This window comes from Aulostomus chinensis, chromosome 6 (genome assembly GCF_037954235.1).
Source record: "Aulostomus chinensis isolate RoL2024-O1b breed Wild chromosome 6, RoL_Achi_v1.0, whole genome shotgun sequence".
NCBI lineage: Eukaryota > Metazoa > Chordata > Actinopteri > Syngnathiformes > Aulostomidae > Aulostomus > Aulostomus chinensis.
In genome coordinates, this window is record NC_141325.1 from 26,010,534 (window position 1) to 26,038,510 (window position 27,977).

The window sequence follows — 27,977 nt, forward strand, 5'->3', positions numbered from 1 at the left end:
GTTCACTCCCGGCGTCCCGGACCAGCTCCATGTGGCGGTGTCTCCATGGCAGCAGTGGTGGGGAACCCTCGGCTGCCCTCACCTGTGATGGACCGCTGGCTGTGGGGACCCATGCCCTCTGCAGAAGAGGAGGCTCTCATGGTGGCTGAGCTGCTGGGCTGCCAACCTCTGGCTGGCTCTTCAGCCACCAAGGAAAGGGTCATGAGTGCCCTCACACAAGCCGAGTGCGCCCACTTTGCCACCCACATCTCCTGGAAATTGGCGGCCCTGGTGCTCACCCCAAACCCAGAGGGCGTGCCTGGGGGGGCAAGTGCTAACGTGGGAGTTGGAACAGTGGGGAGGGGTGCAGGGGGGAGGAGGGGGAGCAGTGGCCGGGGTAGGAAGGGTTCAGTTGGAAGTGGCTACACAATCCCAGAGTCTCTCCACATGCAGGATGACAGCAGTGACGTGGAGAGCATCTGCGACAGTCCTTCACTACAAGAGTTCCTGCTCACAGCTGCTGATATACTGGACCTGAGGTTACCTGTCAAACTGGTGGTACTGGGGTAGGTAAACCAGTTCATTTTGGTCCTGATATTAACCTCCTCCAAGGAGGTTATGTTTTCAGTCGCAAAAGCAGGATTACACAAAAACTATTTGAGGCAAATTTTCTATTAACGAGGGTTGGGGACAGGAGATTGATAAATCAGTAATACATTTGTGTGGACCAGATTAATTTTCAAATGTGATCAGAAACAGTTGAGGACCTTGGTGAAGACTGAGATGTCCTCAAGCAGTGAGACAGTTCACTCTCTTGTGGTGCTTTCTACTTTAGGTTATGATTCTATTGCAGAAAAATCTATTTATAAACAAGGATCAAATTATTCAGTACTGATTTACAGTCATTAATGTTATTCCGTGCAATATTAAAAGGACATTATGAGATTTGTGACAGTTCATCCTAGGGCAATAACAGCAAGCTGTGCTTGAACTGTCACGCTATAAACTACTTCATAGCTTCCTAATTTAGTTATTTTTATTGTTATCCTGATTTCAGTTCGTACCTGGAGTCCAGCAGCAAGGTGACCGCTGACGGTGTGGTGGGATTGACCAGGTCCTTCCTGGCGGCTGGTGCTCAGTGTGTACTTGTGTCCTTGTGGCCCGTTCCTGTTGCTGCCTCCAAGGTTTTTGTCCATGCCTTTTACACTGCCCTTCTTAATGGGACCAAGGCTAGTGCAGCACTGGCTGATGCCATGAAAACCGTCCAAAGCAGCAAGCAGTACTCACACCCTTCCAACTGGGCAGGTAAGTGATACTTTTCCTAAATTTGTTTATGTGTGATTTCAAAAAATAGATTTACATATCCATGTCTTTCTGTCCAGGATACATGCTGATTGGCAATGATGTGAAGCTTAACAGCCCCTCCTCCCTGATCGGGCAAGCTTTGGCTGAGATTCTGCAGTATCCAGACCGTGCCCGTGATGCTCTGAGAGTTTTACTCCACCTGGTGAGACGTGAACACAGAAGGACATACTTAGAATACATATTTTAAAGGCATGCACACTGATGCTACTGCTATTCTTTCAGGTGGAGAAGTCACTTCAGAGGATCCAGAACGGTCAGCGCAACTCCATGTACACATCCCAGCAGAGCGTGGAAAACAAAGTTGGGGGAGTCCCTGGCTGGCAGGCCCTGTTGACAGCTGTAGGCTTCCGTCTTGACTCGGCAGGCACCGGTATCCCTGCTGCTGTCTTCTTCCCCACAGCTGACCCAGGAGACAGGCTCCAACAGTGCAGCACCACCTTGCAATCACTGCTGGGTAAGTGCCAGATAAATCAGATCCAAAATCATATTCATGGTGCTCTTAATTTTGACAGATGTGTTTTCCACATACAACAGCCAATTAATTAATTTCTATAACCGTATTATATATCACGCCATATGTTGCCACCTGTTCAATCACTGTGCCACTTAGTTTAAGGTATGAATAGGGGGGCCAGGTGTGTAAATAATGAAGATCTTCTCCTAATCCCATCCCTCAGGTCTGCCACCACCAGCTCTCCAGGCTTTGTGCAAACTCATCACTGCCTCAGAAGCAGGGGAGCAGCTCATCAATCGGGTATGCCCCTGCAGTCGTCAGCACATGCTGCTAGAAGCACAGAATACAAATATGGCTTTGGCTCAAAATACAAGTAAAAAAGCTGTTTCATGCTGAGGCCATTCCACTCGCTTTCTTCTGCTTTCAAGGGCCTTTGGCCCATGAGGTTCTGGTTAGTAGAGAATATCAGGGAGATATATATATACACATATATATATATATATATATATATATATTGCATAACATTATTGCGTCAGGACTGGATACAAGCTGATGCACTGGCTACTCAAACTGCAGCTTAATCTGCATTGAAATGCTGCACTGAAGCCTAACCAATGGTCCTGAAAGTACAGGGTCTTATCTACAATCTGAGTTTTGTTCTCAAAACATGTGATGGCAGAGAACTAATCTTTATCCCTGTTTACGTGTAGCGTGTTGCTATCACATGCAAGACTATCCAGTTACTTAGGTTTGTTGCATCATACTGAAAGTACACTGGAATGTACACCACTGTCAGTCTTCAGAGGGATATATATGATACACTATTGTTACTTGTGACTGTTACCCTTCTTATTGACCTTTGTATTCTTTGTGAATGGCCTGTGTGCATGCAACTAAAGCCTATTTTCTCTCCCCCTCCGCCTAACATGCGGTCTGAAGGCTGTTAAAAATATGGTGGCAATGGTAAGTATGCCTTCACCGACCTGCTCCATCCCACTCTAGCCTGTTTCTATCCCGAACGTCCTTAAACATCTCATCATGAATAGAAATGCATGAAAGTTTTATAGCTTCATGATCTTCCTCATCTTGCATGTATAAAAAGTAGCTTGCAAATAGTTTTCCATTGTAAACTCCTGCTGTCGAACCTGGTAAAGTTCATGTATTTAAGAATTTAAAGCCCTGGTTCATTACTGGTCAAAGGACTGTTTCAGGGTGGTAGAGGGGATAAAGCTGTCATGTAAAAAAAACAACAACTCTCAGTCATTACGAGTGATGTGAGGAAAGGAAGCATGTTTCTAGCCTCTGAACAATTACATCAGCTTCACAAAGGTGCCTCTGTTTATAGCCAAGTAATCTCCCAAAGAAGCACGTGTAAACGTCCATAAAGCTGAAACCCTTTTGGCTCGGCTTCCCTGCTGAGGTTTTGTCGCTCTGAATACTTGGAACACTCAAATTGGAGAGAATGATTAACACTTACTCTAGTAAATACAGTGGATTTTAATTTTTAGAGTTTATCCATGACAATGTGGACATTATTTTAATGATCTTTAGCCATAAAAGATTGACAGTATTCATCTAGAATGTTTGACAAGAAGAAGTCAATGTTTATTTTCTGACCGAATGTCCTAACTTGCAATAGTTTTTGCTAGTTTGGCTGACTAATGAAATATCAGCAAGTGGATGTTATACACGGAGACCTCAGAAGTTGAAAATATACTTAAAATTGGGCTATGAACTAGAATTTGCCTCCATGCTTTTGACAAATTTGTTTACACAAAATTAGAGAACATAGAGACCCAGTAACCCTGGCTTTCATGGAGCTCACGTTTCTCAAAAATCACTGTTTCATGGTCAGATACAGTCACAAAGTCCTTGATATAGCTTCTGTTTATTCATTACAGTTCCTATTTTTTAACAGACACTTAGCTCAAAATGTGTAGTATTCACAAGCAGGTGTCATGCCTTTTTTCACCGCTGCATCACTTCTTTGTGACACCAGAGTGTAGAAAGCGCCAGCTGCGTATATTTAACTTGGTACTAATGATGTCCCATGACCAGCAACTGCAAACAACAGCAACAATGTTCAAAAATGTCCATTTAGAAACTCTCAGGGATATCATCCATCGTCTCTGTCCTGCCATAGGCTCAGTAATTCACCAACCCTTAGATTTGAACTAAAAAAAGCTAACGAGCGCGACCAGCTGGCACATCCAGTTGAACCAACTTGCCCATAGTCTAGTCGCGCCAACCAGAAAGGGTTATAATTTGTTTGTTTTTAGCACAAATCAAAATGTTTGTGGATTACTAAGCATAAAATAAAGATGGGGATTTACCAGATGATGCACTTGAGAGATCTTAAAGGGGTGTTTTTGGACAGTTTTGCTGTTGTTGTGGTTGTTTGCTGTGGGGCAACATTAGTTTCAAGCAAAATATACATGGCTTGCTTTTATTGAATTCTCAAAGAAGTGATGCAGTAGTGAAAAAGCATCTTTTTAAGCTCTTGACACATATTAGTTCGTAACTAGAGAGCAAAACACACTTTTTGGGTGAGGTAATGCTTCCAGGATATACACAAGAACAACAGATGAAAAGTAGACGCTGCTTCCTGATCGGTGTGTGCAATATGACAAAGATGTTGACAATGACAAAAGAGAAGAATGTTTTTCACTTTAGGCCTCGGATAACTGAAACTGTTCATGTGCTTTCTGAAAGGATGTAAAGTGGGTGCTAACTTAAAGGGAGCATCCCGTACGTCAAATGCAGCATGAGAGAGGCTGTTCTGTTGTACTCATGGAGAAGCTGATGGTAGACCATAATAATTTGGTGCCTTTGAGAATAAAATGCCCTGAGGTAGATACAGGTTACCTTGAGCCATGATCCTGCACAACACTAGGCAACTACAACCTGTGGCGAGGCTGACCCAGCAACATGGGGCGCTCTGTTTTTGCTTTGTTTTTGTTGAGATGAGTTCAAAAAAGCAGCATCAGTTGTTAAGAATCAGACATAAAAGTTAATAACTGGTGTTGAATTGAGTATATAGTTCCTAGAATTAATTAGGCTTTTCTTATGAAATACCAAATTTGAAAAATCTTGTTATGTTTAATCATATCAACTGTAGAATTCACCTGATTGTCTTAACCATTTTTGGTCGGCCTTGCTCTGCAGCTCCATCAAGTGCTAGTCCAGCTCCAAACTGGTGAGAAGGAACAGGACTTCTCCCTGCTGCCCATTCAGGTGTCCATTAGTGTGCAACTATGGAGACTTCCGGGATGCCATGAATTTCTGGCTGCTCTAGGTGGGTCAATTGTTCCCTGAGAAAACTGGTTTTGAATTCCTGTATGATCCAACCTCCATGTAAACTCAAAGAGACATAACTGTTGCCTTATCGTATTATTTTTTTGGCACGAGTGCAGGATTTGATTTATGTGAGGTAGGCCAAGAAGAAGTGGTGCTGAAAACGGGCAAGCTAGCCAACCGCCGCACCTTGCACTTTGCTCTGCAGTCTCTGCTGGCCCTGTTCGGTGCGTATTTGTGCTGTTGGTTATTATACTTGTTGTGTCTTTGCCTGTTCTTTGTATTTGCAGTTACAATATTGTCTTTTCTCTTCATCTATTCTTGTAGACTCCACAGAACTGCCAAAGCGTCTGAGCCTGGACAGCTCATCTTCCCTTGAGTCTCTCGCTTCAGCCCAGTCTGTTTCCAACCCCTTGCCCATGGCATACTCAAGCCTCCCCTTCTCTCCTCCTTGCCTGGACAATCAGGCATCAGATGCCATATCTGTCTATAGTCTCAGCTCTGTAGCTTCTTCCATGAGTTTTGCTTCCAAGTCAGATTGTGATTTCCTCAGTCATCGACAGCGCGGTGGGGCCACAGCACACTACTCAGCCCACAGACATCCTCATGTTCCCCGAAGTCGCTCCTCTCCTCATGGGGCAGCTGCTGCTGTAGCGGGAGCTCGAGGGGAGGAGGAAGAATATGAGGGGTTTTCTATCATCAGTAGTGAACCTCTGGGGAGCCACTGTGACTCTTTGCCTCTGCCACCAGGCCACAGCCAGCGGCACCACCGTGGAGGCAGGGGGGTTGTTGCTGGGTCTGGCACAGGAGCAGGACGAGGTTACACTGTATCGGTATCATCACGAGGCAGTGTCAGCACCCCTACCTCCCCTGTCAAAACATGCCTTGTGCCCAGTCCCAACTCACCATTCCAGAAGGTGGGTAAGGTGAGCAGCTCAGATACGGGTGAATCTGACCAGTCCAGTACCGAGACAGACAGCACTGTCAAGTCTCAGGAAGAAAAAACTGTCCCTCTGGATCCTCAGGAGCTAGCCCAGAAGATCCTGGAGGAGACTCAGAGCCATCTACGGGCAGTGGGCAGTCTACAGCGAGCCAGGCCAGAAGGTGGCACCACAGGAGGAGGCTCATCTCGGAGCAGTGCCTTCCGCTCTTCTGAAACTAGCGCATTCAGCCGTCCCAACAGCAGTGCTAGTGGCCGTGCTCAGTCCTCCCCAAAACCCAAGCCACCTTCCCGTTCCTCATCGCTGCAGAAAATAAGCTCCGGCTACAATAGTCCAGCTGTCTCAGAGTCTTCCCAAAGGGATGGCAGCCATCCTTCACCCACTCTGGACAGCCATGCACAGTTCAAATTGAAGTACCCAAGTTCCCCGTACAGCGGCCACATATCTCGATCCCCCAGTAATGTGTCTCCCAGTTCTGGTCACCAGTCCCCAGTTGGTAGTGCTCCATCTCCTGCCCTATCCTACTCCTCCACAGGCTCTGCATGTTCAACATCGGCTGATGCCCCTGACTTGGACCGGCTAAGAAGAGGGGTCATAGATGAGAAAGTCCAAGCCATCCACAATCTGAAGACATTTTGGGCCAATGCTGCAGCCCAGCAACAACAACAACATCTAGGTCCTGTCAAAGCTGTCCACAGTTCTCCTGGACCCCTGGCATCCGCCAGTAGGGACGTACTCAGCCTTCTGAACCTCTCCCCACGCCATTGCTCCCCGAATGATACCCAAGACAGCCTGGAGCTGCGGGAGCTGGGGCTACAGTCACTGGATAGGGGGAGCAAGAACTCTTCCAACGGACACCACTGTTCCAACCCCAGGAAAGGGGCCCCATCACCTACTATTTCCACAAGCAGCAGCCCTGGTGCTCGATCTATCAGACTACCTGCTGGCAATGGATACAAGTTCCTATCGCCTGGGAGATTTTTCCCTTCCTCTAAATGCTGAGACATGAAATGGTCCTGTACTTTTACCCACAATGTACTCTCCTGTGAGCTGGACAAGTAGGGCACTTTTTGAGGGCCACTACTGGCCAACAAAGATTGACTGACAGTGAGAAGGATGTGATTGGTCAGTGAGTGTAATCCTGCAGACGCACATGAATGCATTAGAGAGCATCTCGTCTATGTGCCCATAACACTGTAAATGGCAATGAGAAAAACTCAATGACCTGATACTGTGTTTGTGTGTAACTGTGTGTCAGGTATGTGTAAATGCCATTTGGTATCCCCCCCTCAAAAGATCTTTGCTGTTTGTGGGCCAAAATGCAACAGCTATAGCTGATTTCCTCCATTCTGTTTTTGTTTTTTTTAATAAATTTAATGGTTATTGTTATTATTGTTTGTTATTGTTATTGTTATTAATATTATAATTATTATTATGTTTGTAAATTAATTCCAGTGTTTCACAATCAGTATTAAGCGTTTTTATATTATTAAAAAGTGAACAAACCTGTACCATGTAAAGATGGATAGAGTGGAAAAAAAGATTTAATATTTTTTATTGAAATCAAAAGGGCATTTTGCCTGATTTCTTTGTGAATTGAGTGTCTGCTCTGAAGCATGGATTCTCTTGCTATTCAATGTTAAGTATGATGTATGACTTTTTAGCCCATGATTTTTTGAGATTACAGATCAAAGTTTCATGACAACCACCTGTCATTTATCAGTAAACTGTTTCAATAAAAAAATACATCATGTTTTTGCTCTTGTATTCCTAACTGTGGCACCTCGATACTATCACCTGTACTACTCGACAAATGGGCTCTAACCATAGTCATTCAAGGGGCTGCATGATGATAATTGGTCAGTATATTACTTTATCCATCCATCCATCATATTATATTTGAAATTGACACTTTCTCCTTGTCAGGCCTCTAAAAGTGATGTACCTTTTTAAAAATCAAACCCTAAATAATCCCTCTTCAATTTTGCTGCTCACAATTCATGACCACCTTTTGAAACTCAGGGGTGTCTCAAAAGAAGACCTTGTCAAACGGGATTAGCTGGATTATTTTTATTATTACCCATCGGTTAACATTTTAACTCGTGAATGATTAATCCACATCCAAGCAAGAGTTTACTGTAAAACACAAGGGATAGAAGACCCCCAAACGGGATTTGATTGGCTTGTACTGATGACGAGTCCGTTCTTACCTTGTTCTGCAAATCACTGACTATGAGGGAGGGGCCAGCCAGCCTTCATAGCAGCACGTGACGTCACCATCAATAAGCGGAGGTAGCTCCCTGGGCAGTACCGGTAGAGTTGAAGGGGGCAAGATGGTCATCATCAAGGAGTAGTAAGTGAAATATCTCTTTTTTTAAATCCTAAAAGGCTCTTTTTGTTATCATTTTGAATAGACTATTTTTGGTACCTGAATGTTGAAGTGGTCAGGGAAGTTGTTAACGTAGTTGAAAACTTTTTCTGGTCCAGTGAGCCGCTGGCACGAGGGAGGGTGGGACAGCTCCGGCGTCTCCGGCCTACCTCCCTCCCTGCCTGCCTGCTGTGACAGCGGTAGCGTTGTCGTGTTTTATGGCAGCTGCTATATATTTTTATGTTTAATAAATATTTAGGCTTGGTTTCTGAGCTGTTTCTTCTCAACATGAGCACAGCCTATGCTTCAAAGATGTTAACTGACTTAAGCGTCAAAATAGCTTGCGAATTGCTAATGCTAGCATACCTCAACGAATAGGAAATCACCAGTGTTGCTAAAGTTGTCCTGACGTGACGTGACTTGTTTCATTGACTTAAAAGCCAGTGGCGGCCCCAGTTTATCTTACTACAGATACTGTTGAACGATAAGCGGATTTACTCTTGTGATACTCGGGTATGTTCTTCTTCTTGGCCGCTAGCGGTGACGTTTACTAGCAGGTTTCGCCGGCTAGCTGTTAGCTGCCTTTAGTCAGAAGTCGCATCAACGACGCTTGTTTGTCAGCAATGCCACATTGACGCATCTTAAGTACCGTTAAACGTCATGATGTAATGTTTTAGAATCGTTCACACAAATATGTTCAAATCGTGTGAGTTTTACAACCTCTTGAAAGTTATTGCCAAGCTGTCCCTGCCCGGGTCTCGTCATAAACTCCAGTTTTACTTGCCACCATCCGCGATGATTAAATTTGGAAGGAATTCTGTCTCACTGTCTCACCCGCCTCAGCTTGTCATCAATTAGCGTTTGTATTCTCTTTGACTTGTGTTTTGGTTTTCAAATGTTCCTGCTCTAATTAAATTACCAGCAACATTACTGGCTTGCGGCACAGAAACATAACAAATCGCATCTGAGGTTAAGTTGTGAGACACAGTTCTAAATAATCAAGCACATTAGTCGGGAAAAGAACAAAATCTTTGAACTACTGTAAATATCAGAAAGTTTAAGACATCATTTCCCCTATTGGTTTGACCAACTTTAAACTAGAGATGCACGTTGAGAAAAGTATTTCATAAGTAACTTTAATTTTATTATTTCAGCTTCATTTTATATGAAAACTCATTGAATGTTTGGGATTTGAGTCACACAACAAACAATCAGCCTTTTCTGAAACACAAGTAGCCTTTGCAAATATATTGCAACTTCCCACAGTCAAAATTGGTGAGGGCATTATTGTGATATTGATCAATTGAGCTGCCCAAACTTAAACTATTTAAATAATGTATTCCATGACTGGTAAGTGGCTTTATATGGCCCTTGAGTTCTCAACTCTCATCATTGCACTTTGTTTGGAAATCTGTAAAATATGCCCAAACTCAGCCCTTCATTGCTTATTGATAAGTCTGCTGATTATTTAACTTCTTAAGAAAATGAAAAATGCCCATCAATAACACAATGTTTTACTCCAAAGCCCCAAACAATACTAATGTCCTGTGAGAACGGGTCAAACAGCACATTTTCACATTTAGAGATTTGTAATGTGTAATGTTTGTAAGTTTTTGCCTGAAAATGACTTAAATATTAAATACTATATTGAATTATTTATGATAACATGAATTTGGTGGGCAGCATGGTCGTGCAGTGGTTAGCACTGTCACCCCACAGCAAGAAGGTCCCGGGTTTGAGTTTGGGCTCCAGCACGGGATCTTTCTGTGTGGAGTTGGCATGTTCTCCCTGTGCCTCCGTGGGTTCTCTCAGGGAATTCCGGCTTTCTCCCACAGTCTAAACACATGCAAGAGGGAACTCAGCTAATCCATACTCTAAACTGACCGTAGGCGTGGCTGTGAGTGTGAATGGTTGTCTGTCTATATGTGTTGGCCCTGCGATGGACTGGCGACCTGTCCAGGTGAACCCCCGTAGGCTCCAGCCCCCCCCCCCCCCCCCCGCAACCCTTAACAGGATAAGCGGTTGAAATGGGTGGATGGATGATGAATTTGGTACATCTGTAGATGGTAGTTTTTTTCCCCGTATTTGTGTCTGAGAGAAATAGGCAGAGAAGAAAATTTCCAAAAATTACGTGAGGAATTAATCAGTGTTCTTGCTAGTCATTAATTGTATCAGTAATTAGTGGTGATATGTCAATTATATTTGATTTATCTCTCACCCTTGCTGTGTTATACTGCATTGCCTTAGATTGAATTTCTGAGAAACCCTGTTCTTGCTTTTCCATTTGCACTGGGCGGGTAGTGGTCTGAGTAAATGATGTAATTGCTGTGGGCACACCCTCGTGTGCATGTGCTGGTACATGAAGGGAGTTTCAGTTTCCATGCAGACTGGCTTCAAAATTTAATAAAGACTAAGATATTTTTACCTTTTTCAGACAGTTACACCTTATGTCACTTGCCTACCCAACACATTCATAATGTTTTCCACGGAGAATTGGTCCCTGATTACATTTTCCTCGGCCTCTTCCAAGCGAACGTCTTCTGATAGTTTTTTTCCTCATCTCCTATTCATGTTGAAATTTGGCTTTCCTCAAATGAAACTTTCCACTCTGGTGTAGCGATGGGTTCCTCTTAACCTGCTGAAGTCAGCAGTGTGTGTGGGTAGTAATAGTTTCTTCCGCAGGAACCATGGCCACGATTACCTTCCTGTTTCTTAGTGAGAGCGTTGTGGGGGTTATGTCTAATGTTATGATGACTCACACATGGCTGAGAAATGACCCCTGTAAATATACAAACTAAAAGTGGGAAACAATTAAAATAGTTCATCAGACTGTTCACATGATTGTCCATAGTTCATAGTGATTAACTTCAAATTAATCTTTTTTTTTAATCTGTTGAAACTACCTTTCTAAAGGATTTTTTTTCCAACCTAAACTCCAGAAAGCTCAAGAACAAGCAAAATATACAATAATTAGCTTGAAGCTAATGTCACCCTACGGCCATCAACACACAACAATAAAACCTCCAAAAATATCAGTTTACAAACTCTGAAGAACGTAGTCTGGTATAATCCATGTATTCTTTATCCAGACATATGCCCAGTGAATCCCCAACCATAAATCCTTCTGGTCTGTGCTTCTTCGGATGAATAAAGGAATGTTGGTTCAGGTGAATATGTGAAAGCTCTTGTCAAAATGTGTATTATTGCCATACATCTGGTTTAAAAGAGATCAGATGATGCACTTTAGAGGTTGTGAAAACCATTCTGGGGCAGTTTAATTTTAGATTGTGGTTGGTGGCTATGGGGTTGCCATTAGCTTCAAGCTAAATATACAGCTGGATCTGTCTTCATTCTTAAGTCAGAAAGTAATGATGCGGTGGTACAAAAATATTTTCACGAGCTCAAGGTGCCTGGTTGTGAGTACTTGAATGTCATAGTACTTTTGGGGTGAAATATTGCTTTAGCAAGTTAGAATTTGAAAGTTCAATCTTTGTGTGCACCTCTGGTACATTTTCAGCAGGATGTAAAAATGCTGTCTTACATGAAGAGTGTTCTAGTTTTAGTGATAGACTTTTAGCAGGTTGAGGAAGTGGGGTGAGGAGAAGCCTTCTGATGTTACATTATATTTTATGCTTGAAGGTACAACCCTGGATTCAATTCAGGAGTTTGGCATAAATTTTGGCAGTGTCTTACACTTTTCTGAAAACACTAAACTTACTGCATCTTGAGATGGCAGGGGCTTGTTTTGTTTGGGCATGTATTGTGTCACTCAGAGAGGAAGAGAGAGACCGAGGAGAGGGAGGGAGGGAGACCCACCCACCAGGGAAGAGAGAGGGAAAGAGAGAGTGAGACAGACAGGCCAGAGAGGGAGGGAGAGAGAGGGACTGACCAGAGAAGAGAGGGAGGGAGAGAGAGAGAGAAAAAGAGATGGATATCATACTGAGACGTATCCATAAGCTAAGGATGTGCTTCTCTTTTGTTTTCAAAACAGTCCATGCAAGTAAGCCAGAGGTAACGTTTATCTATGGGTAAAGATCAGCATTTGTTGTACTTTGAAGAAGAAAGCATTAGCTATTGTTAGGAGGTGAACAAACAAGTTTTATATCTTCAGTATGTCATCAAAAGACAACATGCATTAATCTCTCTCTCTGTCTCTGTCTCTCTCACACGCATGCAGCCGTGTGGTTTTACCTTGCAGTGTTGAGGAGGTGAGTAATCAACATCCATCTATGCTAACCACCTACATCTTAATCAGAGAAGATAAGACTCAAGAAATACCTGCCTTTGTTTCTTTCTTATATTTATTCTCTTCTGAAGTCTTGTGTACGAGGTACAAATGGGATGTCCAAATGTTTTCCTTTGGAGGGCCAAGAAGAACTCAAACTGAATCGTGGGCCATGGGCCAAAAGCAAGCACATATTGGCCCTCAGTGATTAAACAGCGTAGAAAATGATGCGAGAGTAAGCACAGAAATCCTTTCATGATCAGACTCAAGTGTGATTTCTGAAACTGGTTATACTTCCCCAATCATGGTGTATGAATGACCTGCAGTTGATAAATATGTCTGCTGAAATCCATTGTGATGTAAATATCACACCCCAATAAACTATTTTTGAAGCCTCACCACTGGAGTTTACGACATGAAAAAGAGGAATTTCTCCAAGCTCGAGATTGAAACTCTAACCTCCCTAGATCAACTGAACCAGCTAGTTTATATGAATGGAAACCCCTTTTAACCATATGCAGTGATTTCAATCCAAACCGCATGTTCCAACTTCCTTTTATTTCACTTTTCAAATAGACAATCTAGACTTATGTGGGTGGAAAGGAAATAATTTTCATAGTTATATTCATAATGGAAATGTAGTAGTGGTGGTTAAAGCTTTTAGGGCCTTGAATATTTTGGTTTAGGTGCCTAGAAAGTGCTTAAATTTGACACTTAAAAGAAGTGTACTGATATGTCAATGTGTATATCGATCCAGTGACCAGTGATACAGCATAGTCCACACAATATCTTAATATCAATTCAAAATTTGAATTGCGATCCACTGTTATTGGTCTTTTATTTTGAAATTCAGAATAATTCCTTGCATTTCAGTAGGTCTAGAAATAACAGGCCTAATAATAGTATATTAAAAACGGATGACTGAATTATATCACATAAATATAATTGTATAATAAATCAATGTTTCAGCTGTTTATTTTTCTGAGGTGTCTTTTTGAATGATTTATCAGCCTCAGACCTTTTTGTAGGATGGGGGAAAGGGGGAAAAAAACACAGGCAAAAGCCATTTTAACAAGACTTTGGGTTTGTTTTTTGTCAAACGACCTATCACTAAGTTTCACTTTTGGCCCTTTAAGGCACCCCCTGCTTTAGACCATTTTTATATTCTATAACCTGTTGGTGTTGCATTTTAAGGTGTATGTTCCTTGTTTCCCAGTATCAAGTTGGACAGCTCTTCTCAGTAGCTGAAGCCAGCAAAAATGAGACAGGTGGTGGTGAAGGAATCCAGGTACTCAAGAATGAGCCTTATAAAAAAAGTGATGGCGAGAAAGGACAATTTACACACAAAATCTACCGCATAAAGAGGTATGTGATACTTTGATAATTGATTTCTAACAGTGTAACTGCATTAAACTACCAGCCAGTGGCACTGTTGTGTTGTGTGTGAGTTGAGGCATTCCAAGTTGCACCTTTTCCTTCCTGCATGATCTTTCCTGTAGAGGCACTGATGAGTGAAGCCTTGTGTATTAGTTTCCCTCTCTCCAAGTACATGTATCCATTCCCTTCCTCTTTGCCCACTTCACAGTAAAGTCCCAGAGTTTGTCAAGTTTTTTGCCCCTGAAAGCTCCATGGTGTTCCATGAAAAGGCTTGGAATGCCTACCCCTACTGCAAAACCGGTGAGTTCCCCCCCTCCGTTTGAGTTTACCTTTCCCCTTGCCCTGAAACACCTCAGTCTGTACTGCTTTAATATCTAAGTTTTTTTGCATAATAATGTGTATTTTCTGTTTGTTTAAATTTAATATTAGATGTAGAGTGTGTGTGTGTGTGTGTGTGTGTGTATGTATGTATGTATGTGTGTGTGTGTATGTATATATATATATATATATATATATATATATATATATATATATATATATATATATTATGCACAGTATGTAATATTTTTTTCCTTTCTCCTCATGCCTAACCACCACCAAGTCGTGACCGTGAGTAGCTTTTAATGACTTTTTTTTTTCAATTATCAGCTTGCTCAATTTACTTTTTTCCACATTCATTTTTCTAATATCCCTAAATATTCTTTTCCAGAATGAGTACATGAAAGATAATTTCTGCATACAGATTGAGACGTGGCATAAACCAGATCTTGGAACCCAAGAAAATGTGAGGACTATCTGATCATATCAAGCTAATTTCAACACTAGATTTGACTGTGTGTTCTCATGTCACAAGTTTGTTGTTTTTTGTTTGTTTTTTTTCATTTCCTTCAGGTACATCAATTAGACAGTTCAACATGGCGGGAAGTCAAGGTCGTGCCCATCGATATTGCAGACAGAAGTCAAGTGTCCTCTGCTGTAAGTAGAGTTTGACTTCTCGCACACTTTTCATTTGAAGATAAAAGTAATTTGGCGCTGTCATGTGGACACACCTGATCATTACCACACATACTATCAAACTGAATCCTCCTCACTTGAGGAATGAATTAATGGGGCTGGCTTATGTATTTAGATCATGCCATTTACTCTTAGCATATTTTAGATGATTTCAGACATTTGGATTGTAATTGGTGTGGGGGCAATATAGAAAATGTTGTTTATATTCTTACTAACATCCATATCGTAAAAAGGTACAGTTTAGCATTCAACTATATCCATTAAATGTTCTTTTCACTGACTGTGTATATACTCTCTCATGATCTCTGAAATCTTATTTGAAGATGTTTCACAGTATTGCTATTATTTGACATCGCATTGCCTCATTTCACTTTGCCTCTGTGAGTGTGTGTATGTGTGGCTATTTGGCTGTGAGGCGGCGGTTTCTGTGTGTGTACGTGTTTGTTTGCAGTGGGTAGTTAACGAGGCGGACATGTTTGCCTTGCTGGAGGAGTGCCTTGTGTCTGAGGGCCCTATCAGCCCTCAGCCTCAGGCATGGCTGCAGGGCCTGGGACGTACCGCCAGCACCGATGAGTTTGTTAGTGTAATTAAGGCTCTGAGTTTTCATATGCAGAACTACACAAATACACACATGACACAAACACTGTTGCACTCTAACACACGCAGTTTTACTTGAGGAGGAGCTCCTTTTCCTGTACCATGGCACATCGATTCACAGACCTCATTAGTGCAGCACTGTGTATTGTTATAGTGATGGAGCTCTCAGCATTAAAACAGCCAAATTAGTGTGTGTGTGTGTGTGTGTGTGGGTAAGGGGGTGGGGGTGTTTCTATCCATTTCCACACATTTGGCACCCTCCTGTTGGCCGATAGCCCTGAAAAGTAGCTTGTAGCTGCAGGCGCATCATGATTTATTTAAAATTGCTGGGCCCTTGAGCTGTTGATAATTTGAAAGCCATTTCATTTATTTGTATTACGATTTCTCCCGCCTGCTCTATGAAGTCAACAGTGTCATGTGCTTGGCATATGTTCTCAGTATCACCTCAGTATTCTATTTGCTTTTAAGATGTTTTTTGCCATGGGACCAGGATATTCCTGGGCAGTGGGTGAGGAGTGATTGGTTCACTTGGATGGGTTTGGGAGGATGACTGTATGTTCTATGTGTATAGTCAAAGTAAATTATGCTGCTGCCATTAAGAGAAGCTTTACTTGGCCACACACACACTTATGCAACAACACTCATCAGCACTTAAGCAGGTAGATACTTGAGTACTCATTTACATCCTGGTACCTGTCAGCCTAATTAAACAGATGCTGGTTGTGGCATTAAATGCTCATTGACATCCTTTCTGTTTTAGCTACTTAGCACTGAGTCTTGCTGCAGTCATACGAACTTTATTTGAATGATTTTTTTTTAATTTATGAGTTTAATGAAATAAAGCTTTTGCTTGTGTAGTTAAGAATATAGTTTCTTAAAAAAGTGACCTTTTTAAACCAAATAAGACCATCACGTATTGCACAGACAAAGCTGTACTCGTATTCCTTTATAAACTTCTCATCAGTTTGAGTATTTATATTTCACAGCTTGTCAAGAATCTGATTAATAAGAAGTTCTTTGTTATGAATTAATTATGTAAATTGTTTTCACTGTAGGACTACAAGCCAGATGAGGACCCCACCATGTTCAAGTCAGTGAAGACTGGCAGGGGACCACTTGGACCCCACTGGAAGGTACTGCTTTACTTTTCACATTTGTTTGGGCCTGATGAAAGCCTTTTATTTTTTTTAAACTGCTTCCATTTGATTTTCCAAATCCTGTTTTTGTTTTTTTGTTTTTTCTGAAAGTGTATAGTAGTAGTACATAGTATGCAGTACACATGCTACACAATAATGTGGTCCTTCAGGCATTTATAATGACAGAAATTCCATAAAGCCAGCTCTGTTTGGGCTGCAGGGGTCAGGGGGCAGAACAGGGGAAAATGGAGGAGCAGGTTACACAATGCCTGCTAACATCACAGACGGTCCTGTTGCATAGGTGTGGAGAGGCCTGGTCACTGACATGTGACCTCAACCCACATCTATATCTGTACTTGGATGCAGTTCACTCTGGGAAGAACACAGTATAATAAAAATGGAAAGAAATGAAACATTGGTCTATCTAGAGCTGGTTTCCCTCTATGCCAAAGTCTTTACCCGCTCTGCAAGCTTCAATGGTTGCAGTGGGAAACCCCATGTATATATAAAAATGTGTGTGTGTGTGTGCACGCACGCATATGGCTGTTGACTATGGAAAAGCCCTTAACAAAACCAGAGTTTTAAACACATCACACTACATTTGGTTACTGTAGGGAAGGAGTGCAGGAGACTCTAAAGCCAAATGGGGCAGTTCTCTGGGCTGAGACCAAAGATTGAGCCTGTGTGTTTAGCTCGATTGTGACAGCATCTTGCAGGCAAATTAAATAAAGCAAATGCATAGAAATCCTTGAACATAATCCTATTGCACTCTGCTAGCAAATTGCCACATTTATTTTACAGGAACACAGTAACTACAATAATAACAGCGCTCATGAAAGGGCTAAAAACAACAGTGTTGCTGTCTTACAGGCTGGTGTGTACACAGACAGCTTAGGATGGCTTTACCCCTGGCTATACTTTCCAGAGCCTGCAATCCATACATATGTACAGTAGGACTGAAAATGAATATTAGTTCATACAATTGAACATAAAAAAACACGGTGTCCATCTGGTATCGTGAGATTACTGCGTATGTTTGTTATTCTGAGATTAGCCTGCACCCCTGCACTCACTGAATACATGTCTGACAGGAGGCACTTCACACTCAGTGGGGTGGGTAGAAACTGCAAAACAAGTCCAAAGGACAGGAGTCTCATTACTGCTATTGCTAACAGTAGATGTGATATCACCCAAAGTTCTGCCATAATGCACCAAAATTAGCATTCAAATTGGTTTGACTATGTATTGTTTTGTTTTTTTTTAATTTCTGAATCTCTCTTTTTTTTTTTTTTTTAAGTCTGCCACCTTAGATAGCTTCTCTGAGTGAGCTTGTGAGTATAGATGATGTTCAAAGCCTGAATGTGTAATTGGTGCCACCACATTAAAGAGCTCTGTATGTATACACGCAGGCCTTTTGCTGACGAGAACATTTCATAGACCCTCTTTGGGGGACAGAAAGTAACACTATCTCAAGGTTTGCAGCACGAGACCATGAAATGGGATATTGCTAATACTGATTGACTTCTTGTTGATGGACTAGTTGATAAAACCACATTGATTTGTACATTCTGACCCTTTGCTGCACCTCAAGTTGCATCTTGCCTTTTTGATTTCACGATTCTAGACATGTTTCGGTAGTGGTGAGCATAACCTTAACTGTAGTGTGTCTGATTTGAGAGAATGAATTGTGATCTTGTTTGAATTAACCAAAAAAATGAGGTAGCGTGATATGCATAGCCTGTCTAGCGTAATATTTGCATGGCTCGAGAAAAGTAAGTCATTCCTAAATCTGTAGTCGTAGAATGCCTAAAAACATCCATGTTAATGTCTTGGATTTAAAGAGGAAATCAGGCGTTAGTCGAGTCTGGAGTCTCAGGCCCTGATTCAAGCTGACGAATTTTGAGAATTTCTCAAAATAAAACTGGTTGATCCTTTATCAGATGTTTAAGGCCGGTGAAGACCTAGGGCACTAAATTCAAGGCTGTAGACACGTGATAACAACGCCACTGCTAGCTTAGCATGCTTTCATTCGCTGTTGTGTGGATTAAATTTTTTTTGGATTCAATGTAGTATGTAGAGATGTATTGACTATCACAGTACAGGAGGCCTGGAGTGAGACCGCTGGAATGTAAGACTACTGTTTGATGAAGACAAATCACCTCTTTCTCTGCTCTAATTGGATCTAATAGATACTTCAAGTCAACAGGTCAGAAAAGGTTTTACTGTGTGTGTGTGTGGGTATTCATTGATTTCTGGATTGGACAAGCAATGATTCTGTATAATAACCGATGTACTTCTGATGGAAAGTAAAAAGTCAACAAAACATGACTTATCCACACCCAAAGTTTGTTAGGAGTTTTATTGCCGTACCCGACAGCCTCACAAACGGGTCCTGCTCACTGAGTGCTGAGACTTCCTATTCTATAGTGGAGCCCTCAAAGTTCGCCATGGGAAACTTTCCTTTGCTTCTAGAATTTTCACAGAACAAAGGCAGCCAAACGGCTTTAAAAGTATGAATAAAGAAACACAACTTTTTATTTTGTGTTTTTAATTAGATCATTTTCCCGTCCACTGTGGACATGGCAACAGACAGTAGTTATGTGACAACAGAGGCAAAATTTCTGCCAGCTTCTCAAAGCAATAAAACTCTTGTCTATCTCTGCATGCACACATGGTTGCATATCGGTACCCTTTGTATTTCTGAAAACTTGGGCTCCTTTGAATGGGGCACAGAGAGGGAGAGAAGAAATGTCACCGTAAGTGTTTTGATGTCGAATCCGTTTCATGTGAAGTTCTCCTTTAGCGATGACAACTTTTCTAAACCCACTGCAAATTTAGAAACGTTTCTCATTTCCCTTCTCTGACTCTCCTCCGTGATCGCGGCATCAAACAGGAACGGGATGAGGGTGATTGAGGCAGGTCTGTGGCATTTTCTCTTGGAATGCCTTGCCAGAATGAAGTGATTAATTAAACAGGTGTTCTTGGAGGGAGTGTGTGTGGGTGTGTGTGTGCATGTGTTCTGGGGCGAGCAGGTCCTAGGTGTTAATAATGTAACCAGCTTTGCACTGCAACGCCCTTATCACACCACGAGCGCCGTTTTATCTGTCTTCTGTGGCCACAAAGGCATGCCTGTCGGGAGCGGTGTCGCTGTCAGGGCGGAGGCAGAGGAATGGTCCCTTCATCTGGAGTTTATCCACTTTGCTCTGCCCCCACCCCCTCCTCCTTTTCTTCTCGTCTTCAGAGGGAGGCAGAGTGCAAGCGGCGGATGGATTTAGAAAGTGTGTTGTAGATTAGGGCACTTTTATCTGTGCATAGCACATCTTCATATTGATAATTATTTCAGTAAGCTCCATACCCAGTGCATTATGTATTAATGACTTTTAGCTTTGAATGCAGCCAAGATCAGTCTAAAACAATATTCTCTCCGCTGTCTGCTGTTTTTCACCATGATACACTCATTCTAAACTTTTCATCAAGTTTTTGTTGTGTTACTTATTCTGTTTTTGCACTTTATAAAGACGTCTTATAAATTTGTTTCTGTTCCTCTCCCAACAGAACGAACTGGCTGGTAAGACTGACTGCCCAAGAATGTGTGCCTACAAACTGGTCACAGTTAAGTTCAAGTGGTGGGGCCTGCAGAACAAAGTGGAGAACTTCATCCATGATGTATGTCACCAATTTACACTCATATCTTAAAAAAAAAAAAAAGTTATATGTATACATAATAATTCTGAATATTGGCAGTGGTCCCAATGGCCAATCTCCACACTATTAGGCCCACTAATACCAAGTAGACTTATTATTCCCTCTTCAGTCTACCGGTGCCACTGCAGCACTGCTTGCTTTCAGTCATGGTGCCGGGTTTTTGCTTGTCACTAATCTCATTCACTCCACTCCAGTGTTAAGTGCAACGTCCCACCAGTGTTTTTGGTGGACAGATGACCTAAATTTCCGTTTGGAAACTATTTGTATTTGAGGATTTTGAGTGATTTTTCAAAGGTAATATTTGGGTTCCACAACTGATATTTGAGGTTCAATTGGCCAAAGTAATTTTACTGTTACTCCATGTTATTGCATTTTACAAATTCACAGTGTTAATGATTTAGAATATGCATTTCTGTATCATTCTGGCGTAGGTTTGCATGCGTATTTCATTTTTGCATTTCAAGAATGTAACTATAAATGTTGCAACACTGATTTCAATCACCTACCCTTAACCAAGTCCTGAACCCTTCTTTCAGCAAGAAAAGAGGATCTTCACCAACTTCCATCGCCAGCTCTTCTGTTGGATTGACAAATGGGTGGAGCTGACAATGGATGACATTCGGCGGATGGAGGCGGAGACTCAGAAGGAGCTGGATGAGGTGAGTAGATTCAGCATGTTAAGAGTTAACTTTGCACATGTGACATACAGAAAATTTCAGTGCTTTGTGTGCAGAACTCTCCATCATTTTAACGTGTATCATCGTTTCATCAGTCTTCTTATACCACTCAAAGCTGCCAGTCATATTACCTTTCCACCACAAAATCACTGATGTAGTGCCTGAATAAGATTGTACACATAGAGAACTAGCATGATAGAAGAGGAAACCGTTTAAAAAGTAATTTTTGTAGCGGAACCTTTTATGTTAATCATGACTTTTTTGTGTTGTACTGCTACATTTAATTACAAGCGCCTCACGTTTGCATATTCTATGGATTAAATCATGTTGCAGTCATCATTCCTGTACTGCCAAATATCTGAAACTGTTTTCCCCATCTAATGTTTTGTACTTAGCTACTCAAATGAAAGCATGTTCGGCATAGCAGAAAGATGATTAAAGTTTTTTGATGAACATATGGAGAATTCAAACTACAAAAATGGGCATGCAGGCTTTCCAAAGACCAAAACGTTTTTAGTATGTTTTTCACTAGTAATCTCAACATTATGGAAGATTTTACGTCTCTGCAAAAGGCTTCTTCAGTCCAGAACGACTGGTGGGAAGTAAACATTTAGTCTGAGAAAGGTTATTACTCTGTATATGTATATGCTATATACTTAGCAGAGAGGTGCTACAACCAGATAGTAAGTTAAATGTGTCAAATAGGAAAGTGATGTTACTTTGGCCCACGATATCATAATGGATTATATAAGTAGTAGGTATATTGCATGGCTTATGACATGTTTTTTGAATGAATGAAAAATGTTTGTTTCAAAAATGTAAACAGTAAAAATGGTAGAACAAATGATAATAGTATTAATAATGATAATTATGGTAATAATAATGGTAATTATTACACTGAAAAGCATGAAATAAAGGACATTGTGAAGCACTTCATGACCAGGTCAACACCTGAAAATGAATTTAATCCCACCCAGTGGGCAATAATCCTTTAATCTACCTTTTATTATTTATATATACATGTGTGCACCCTTGAACCCAAAGGCAAAACAATTTTACTGACACTATTTGCAGAAATGCTAACCTTAGGAAGAAATTAATATTCATTTACCCAAAAGAAAGAAGAGAAAAATGGTGACCCCTAAACAAACCATAACAAACTAAAAAAAAAAACAACAACAACGAAACACCTGGTAAATATCAACTCCCCACGTCTTCATCCTTGCAACCTGTGAAAACCAGGTTCTTGCACCTCATTTGAAACTGGTTCAGATTTGGAAATTGCTGTTCTACATTCAGACTTTCTTTAGTTTCACTCAAGCATCCAAAAAAACCTTGTCTGCCTGTTCATATGCTTATGGTTTGAAAAATGAGTTTATCACCTCAAATGTAAACTTTACTCTTTCTCCATGAATTATTGTATATTTCCTGGTTGGTTATTTTTATTACTTTTTGTGCTTTTTTTTGTGTACATTTTCATAGTTTTGATTGAACGATGATTATGAATAATGACTTGGCGTGATCATGATACTAAGTGTTATGAATGAAAGATGAATAGCTGGTCAATATAATGAATTGTTTTTATATGAAACTTCTTCCTCGTGCTAGTTGCCCATACAGGCTTCCTCAAGCCATTGGTTGTGATTTACTGTACTTCTATTCTTGTCTAGATGCGTAAGAATGGATCTTTGCGTGGCACTAAGGCTGCAACGGAGTAGCCAGGCCAGGTAGATGCACTTGGGTCTTGGGTACTTTGTGTCCCTGCAGGGGTGACTAATGTTTGTTGTGGTTCCTCCACTCACTTTTCTCTGGTGTATTAAAAGGGCTTTTAGTTCACCAAGTCTCACTTAGTCAGATGTGCACATCATGTTTGTTTCACCTGCAACTCCATAACTCACTCCGAAACGGTGTACAACATATAAACTGATCAGCCATAACATTGTAACCAGTAACTGGTGAATTGAATAAAATGGATTAGGTCACAAGTGAACATTTTGTCCTTGAGGTTGAGGAGCTGGAATCAGGAAAAATGGGCGAGCATAAGAATCTCAGCGGCTTGGACCGTCTGACAGAGCCGGTCAGAGCAACTCCAAAACTGCAGGACTTGGTTGTTGGAGCTCAAAAATATTGAGATGACCTCAAACTCCCCAGACCTCAGTGCAATTTAGCATCTGTCAGATATTCTTGACAAACAAGTCAGATCCGTGGAGGCTCCACCTCCTTTGCAGGACTTAAAGGATCTGCTGCTAACACCTTGGTGCCACCAAGTACCACAGCACAGTTCATGCCTTTATTGGTCAAAGGTGTTTCAGTAGCAAAAGGAGACCTAAATGGCATTAGGCAGGTTGTCATGTTATGGATGATCAATGTAAGTTTCTGTCCTATTGACGATATTAATATCCATGTACTGTTTAGTGTATTAGCCCCTCTTCCTCTGGATATGTTCGTAAATCTGTGCAATCCTTTCTTAGAATTCACACATGTTGTTTTGTTTTTTGTTTTTTTTAAATGATGTCCAGGAGTTGAAAAAAGGGAAGCTCTGCTCAAGTAGCCACAGTCCATAACTTCCTGTATACAGAAGTAAATCAGAGGCTTTCATTCCTGTGAATTACATTCTCTGTTAAACCGTACCGCTGGGTTGCTCTGAGAACTCTAAATATCAGTCTGGGAGTTTTTGGCCGTACAAGGAGAAAAAGGGAGGAAAGTGGCCTGGACTGGCCAAAGTGGGCCAGGCTCAAACATTCCTTGCTTATAACAAACTTGCAGCATTTTGAGCTCTGCCCCAGCATGTGTTTCCCATTTTCCCTTAAAGTAAGAAAACACCGGGTACCATCAAAGAGGGCCTTGGTGAGTAGATCTCAGAGGCGTGAACCCATGGGCTCCAGGGTCACTGCTGCTGGATGACATGACGTAGTGTGATGCTACACAGGTCTACTGCCACCAGACTCCTGAACTGGCTGAGTAACCAGCTCTGCTGTGGTCACAATGCACCAGCATTATTTTGTGTGCCTTGGCTCTGTTAGCGTAGAGGTGGGGAGACACAAGTGAAGGGAACAGCAAGAGAGTGGGTGACTTCAAGATGGCTCCTTTTTCCCCTCATTAACATACAAATGGAATTCTGCTGTTGAGAAGGAATCTGCTGTGATTGAGTCAAATGGGAGGGAGGCTGGAAGGGAGAGAAGTGTGAGGGTGAATCCTCGTGCCATTTCATCAGATCTGTCTGTTGGTCTGTTTAGAACCATCGTTAGTTTGAACTGTTCCATTAACGTGTGCAGCTATCAGATTCCAGCACTAATTGACTTTCCAAAGCCATCAGCCTCAGGGTGGGAGAATGTGAAAGTGATGCTTTTATCTACCTAGAAGACAAACACGGTGCTGGATAAGGACTGTTGGAGCAGATTTAAGGAAAAAAATATAAAAAATAAAAGATTCCAGCAAAAAAAAAAGTCTTATGTTAATACTTGGTGATGCATGAAGTGGAAAAGTCATACCCTGAGAAAGCACACTCTCACTTGGCCCAGTTGCCTTGCACTGTGCCGAAGCAGGATTGTCCCTCCTCCCTGCTCCCTCTGCTGGCCTGTGCTCATATTGCTTCGGGCCAGATCTGGCCTCAGGACATTGAGGTGAGCATTACAGTAGAGCCTGACATTTGGCCGGTAATCCTGCGGTCGGTATTTATGTTTTGATTTGAAATACCGGCGTGATCTTGAGAGAGCAGGATGGGGGTGAAAATCAAATTTCAGGTCTGGTCCTATTGTACTGAAAGTTGACAAGTTTGCACTCTAAACTGGATTTTTGAGCCCAATACTGATTTTAGAGCAGAAAACATTACTGACATGTGCAAGCAATGTAGTATATGTGTAATCACATATTTTGTATCTGACTATGTAAAGGTACGAAGAAGGCCAGTTTCTTAAACAAATAATGTACTCTATATTAAAATTACCAAAAAAAAACCATTGTCATGCATGATCATTTAAATAAAGACCAAAATAAAATGGTATAATGAATAAGGCAGAGGCATTGAGTGCTCTCTTCTAAGCAAAAATATGTTACGCCATTTTTAATGGCGCGATATACCTGTGATAGGCCAGTAGCAGCTAATAGATGGGTTTGGCCCGACTCCACCAGGCGAAGGAACTCAGTGCTGCAAGACTCTGCTTGTAATACCTGATCTGGACAATTTCTCATGTTGCGTCAGCATCTCACGCACAGTTTTGTGTCTGAAATACGCAAGGCTGCCGTCCACACTCTGAGCTCGCGCATTTCTAACTCTTCCCTGTTAAGCCCACCTCCTCCAAGTGTGCCAGCGCTAAGAAAGTGATCACACTAGTCAGATGAATCAGGCTTTGGGTGACTTACGTGCTTGGGCGTGGTACAGGTTTCCCAGTGTGAGTGGGCCCTAACTAGCTACCATTCCACTAAACGTGCCCTCACCTGTTCCGCTTACACAAGCCTAACTGCTCTTCTCTCTCCACAGCTCCGCGATAAGGGTGAAGTACGAGGAACCAGTGCTGCAGACGCCTGAATGGATTTTAAACAATCGTGAGAGCAGCAGTGGAGCTTGTTAAGAGGGGCTCCTTTGGTGCACATTTTTACCTTTTCCAGATTCAGGCTGTGGAAGGGGGGGGGGGGGACTCTGCTACCTACAATCAATAGAACACATCCCTGACTCACACCCAATCATAGGCAGCCTATCCTCCAAGGGATTGATTCCTAGAAACCAACAAGATCCTAGCTGATAAGACTGGTTCATTTTGATTTCCTGCGCTGCATAAAGGCCAGCTATGGGTGTCATGTTATCCACAAGACTCAGTGACTCGAGAGAGAATTTTTTTTCACACAAGCAAATTCCACTGGCAGGTGTTGGACCAAACATTTCCCCTCCATTATTTTGGCTTGTTTTTTTTTCTTTTGTTCTCTCTGAAACATTTCTAAATGCTGACCTCTCTCGTCTCCTTCAGGGTTTTAACTGTACGCACTGTGGCTCAGTGGTTTGCATTCCCCTTGATGAGTGTGTGTGATGTCATGCTCATGTTCCTTCCTGCCACAGCTTCTATTAAGAGATTACTAACACTCTGACGCCTCAGCCCATTGTAATCCTCCCTCATCAGCCCACCTAACCCAAAGCACTGCATCTTATTAACACTGACAATCATGCCTGTGCAGGTATTCACATTCCCTCTCATAGATTGAGTAGAACCTCCACACACACACACGCAAGTGAATCACACATATACATCAGGCACATAGGGAGAACTACGCAAATTCATGCTCGCGCGCACACACAGGTGCGAATGCCTTTACAGTGACTGATCTCTTAAAAGCTCAAGCTGGGCAGATCTGTGCAAGCTTGATCAGCCAAATGATGTTACTCTGGAAGTGTTTACAGCTCACACACTCACACACACTCCTTATTACGAAGACATTCACACATAACATGTATCACAAAATTCACCTCCATAACAGATGTCCCCTGAGAAGACGTGCACTGAAAAACAGCCACAGATGGTGCTACGCCCCTCAGCCTCTGTCACAAGCTGAACCGCACCACACCGCTCACCCCGCCTCGCACCGGCCCCTCCCCGGAGACCCGTCTTACTCATCTGGTAGAGCGGGTAGACGGTTTCCAACAGGCGTTTGCTTCATTCTAGGTGTGTTTACAGATTTCCACGAGCCGTGCCAGTCAACACCAGCAACACACACTGCTTGCCTTAATCTTCGGACCTGTTCTATCTACTTTACCTCCGCTGCCAGCTGTTTTCCTGGGAGTCAGTAATGACAGGGCTGGATGAATGACTTTGCTTCATTTTCTTGTGTATAATATAATTCTACTACCTGATGTGTGTGTGTGCCTGAGCAAGTGCAATTCCTTCTGCAAGCCAAAATATATGAGATGGAGCTTGAAGAGCTTTTGTTGCTGTGGCTTTTCAGATTCACACCAGCTGTTTGATGCCATATTAAGACCTCAGTTTGTACACTTTTTCCAGTGTTGGGGTCGGCATCATGGCTTCCAGCTTTGATAATTGCATATAAATACAGTGCAAGTGGTTTCCACATTTCATTCTTGCTGTTTTTTTGTTTTTTTTTGTTTTTGTGCTGTCAAATATCGGTTGGTTTACACCACAAGCTCCTTTTTAAAAACAGTTCTTTTAGTATTCAGAGGTTTTTCTGCTGAGATGATTCACTTCCTGAGTGTGATACTTCCTCGTCCAAAGAGGGTGGATGGATTTATGTGTTTACATGTATTCAGCACTTACAGGCTGGTAATATAGGAACGTCGGAGAGCAATTGTTTGAGGCAACATGTCAACAATAGTCTCAGGTAAACAACAATGACCCAGGGATCAGTTTGATATTGATGCTCATTAGTTGGATTAAACGATTGATTTTGTGTCGCCATCAACCATAGAAATAGAGTATTTCAGTTTCATCATGATGGGAGGCGGTTGTCTCATCACTTGTGCCATATTTATGTCTGAACGTGTTTGTTTAAACGTTACACTTTGAGTCTGGAGCAGCAAAACGTGCGAAATTGATCTGGTCTCTACGTGTATCTCCATGGTTCCTGCTGCCTTTTTTTTTTTTTTTTTTTTTTTTGGACCAAGATTTAAATTGCCAGAGATGTTTGGATGACGTTTATCAAGACAATGATGGGGAGGACAGAATCGACTCACCAAGCACCTGTACAGTTGACGGCTTTCTTTTAAATGTTTCTGATCAGCTTTTGAAATTCAGGGGATGTTTAATGAATGTATAATATTTTGTGCCTTTTCTGTCTGTAGATCTTACGTGACTTAAAGTAGACATTACACCGAAATATCAAATAAATTTGGAAACTATAAA

At 41.9% G+C, this 27,977-nt stretch overlaps 2 protein-coding genes and 1 long non-coding RNA gene across 4 annotated transcripts in view; 2 read left to right on the forward strand and 1 right to left on the reverse strand.

Moving 5' to 3' along the window:
• Positions 1 to 7,774, forward strand: part of LOC147260569 (tetratricopeptide repeat protein 28-like) — a 188,422-nt gene extending 180,648 nt beyond the window's left edge. Inside the window, exons 17-25 of one of the 2 annotated variants that reach the window (XM_086207193.1) lie at positions 1 to 545; positions 1,037 to 1,284; positions 1,362 to 1,486; positions 1,567 to 1,798; positions 2,022 to 2,098; positions 2,738 to 2,761; positions 4,964 to 5,093; positions 5,212 to 5,319; positions 5,420 to 7,774. In XM_086207193.1, the coding sequence (XP_086063319.1) occupies positions 1 to 545; positions 1,037 to 1,284; positions 1,362 to 1,486; positions 1,567 to 1,798; positions 2,022 to 2,098; positions 2,738 to 2,761; positions 4,964 to 5,093; positions 5,212 to 5,319; positions 5,420 to 7,035 (3,105 nt within the window). In that variant the 3' untranslated portion in view covers positions 7,036 to 7,774. The remainder of the gene's footprint in view (positions 546 to 1,036; positions 1,285 to 1,361; positions 1,487 to 1,566; positions 1,799 to 2,021; positions 2,099 to 2,737; positions 2,762 to 4,963; positions 5,094 to 5,211; positions 5,320 to 5,419) is intronic. The other variant, XM_086207194.1, reaches the window with a different exon arrangement.
• LOC147260570 (uncharacterized) lies at positions 519 to 8,327 on the reverse strand. The gene is made up of 3 exons (XR_015116623.1): positions 8,244 to 8,327; positions 1,580 to 1,794; positions 519 to 1,483 (listed from the first exon to the last, which is right to left on the reverse strand). It is a non-coding gene; the product is annotated as an uncharacterized LOC147260570 (long non-coding RNA).
• On the forward strand, positions 8,286 to 27,977 carry LOC147260571 (phosphatidylinositol transfer protein beta isoform-like). Its single transcript, XM_086207195.1, has 11 exons — positions 8,286 to 8,386; positions 12,579 to 12,609; positions 13,843 to 13,991; positions 14,212 to 14,303; positions 14,605 to 14,612; positions 14,713 to 14,787; positions 14,895 to 14,978; positions 16,670 to 16,747; positions 20,306 to 20,416; positions 20,992 to 21,114; positions 25,613 to 27,977. Exons 1-11 carry the CDS (start codon positions 8,367 to 8,369, stop codon positions 25,658 to 25,660), a joined length of 819 nt encoding a protein of 272 aa, XP_086063321.1. The 5' UTR covers positions 8,286 to 8,366; the 3' UTR covers positions 25,661 to 27,977.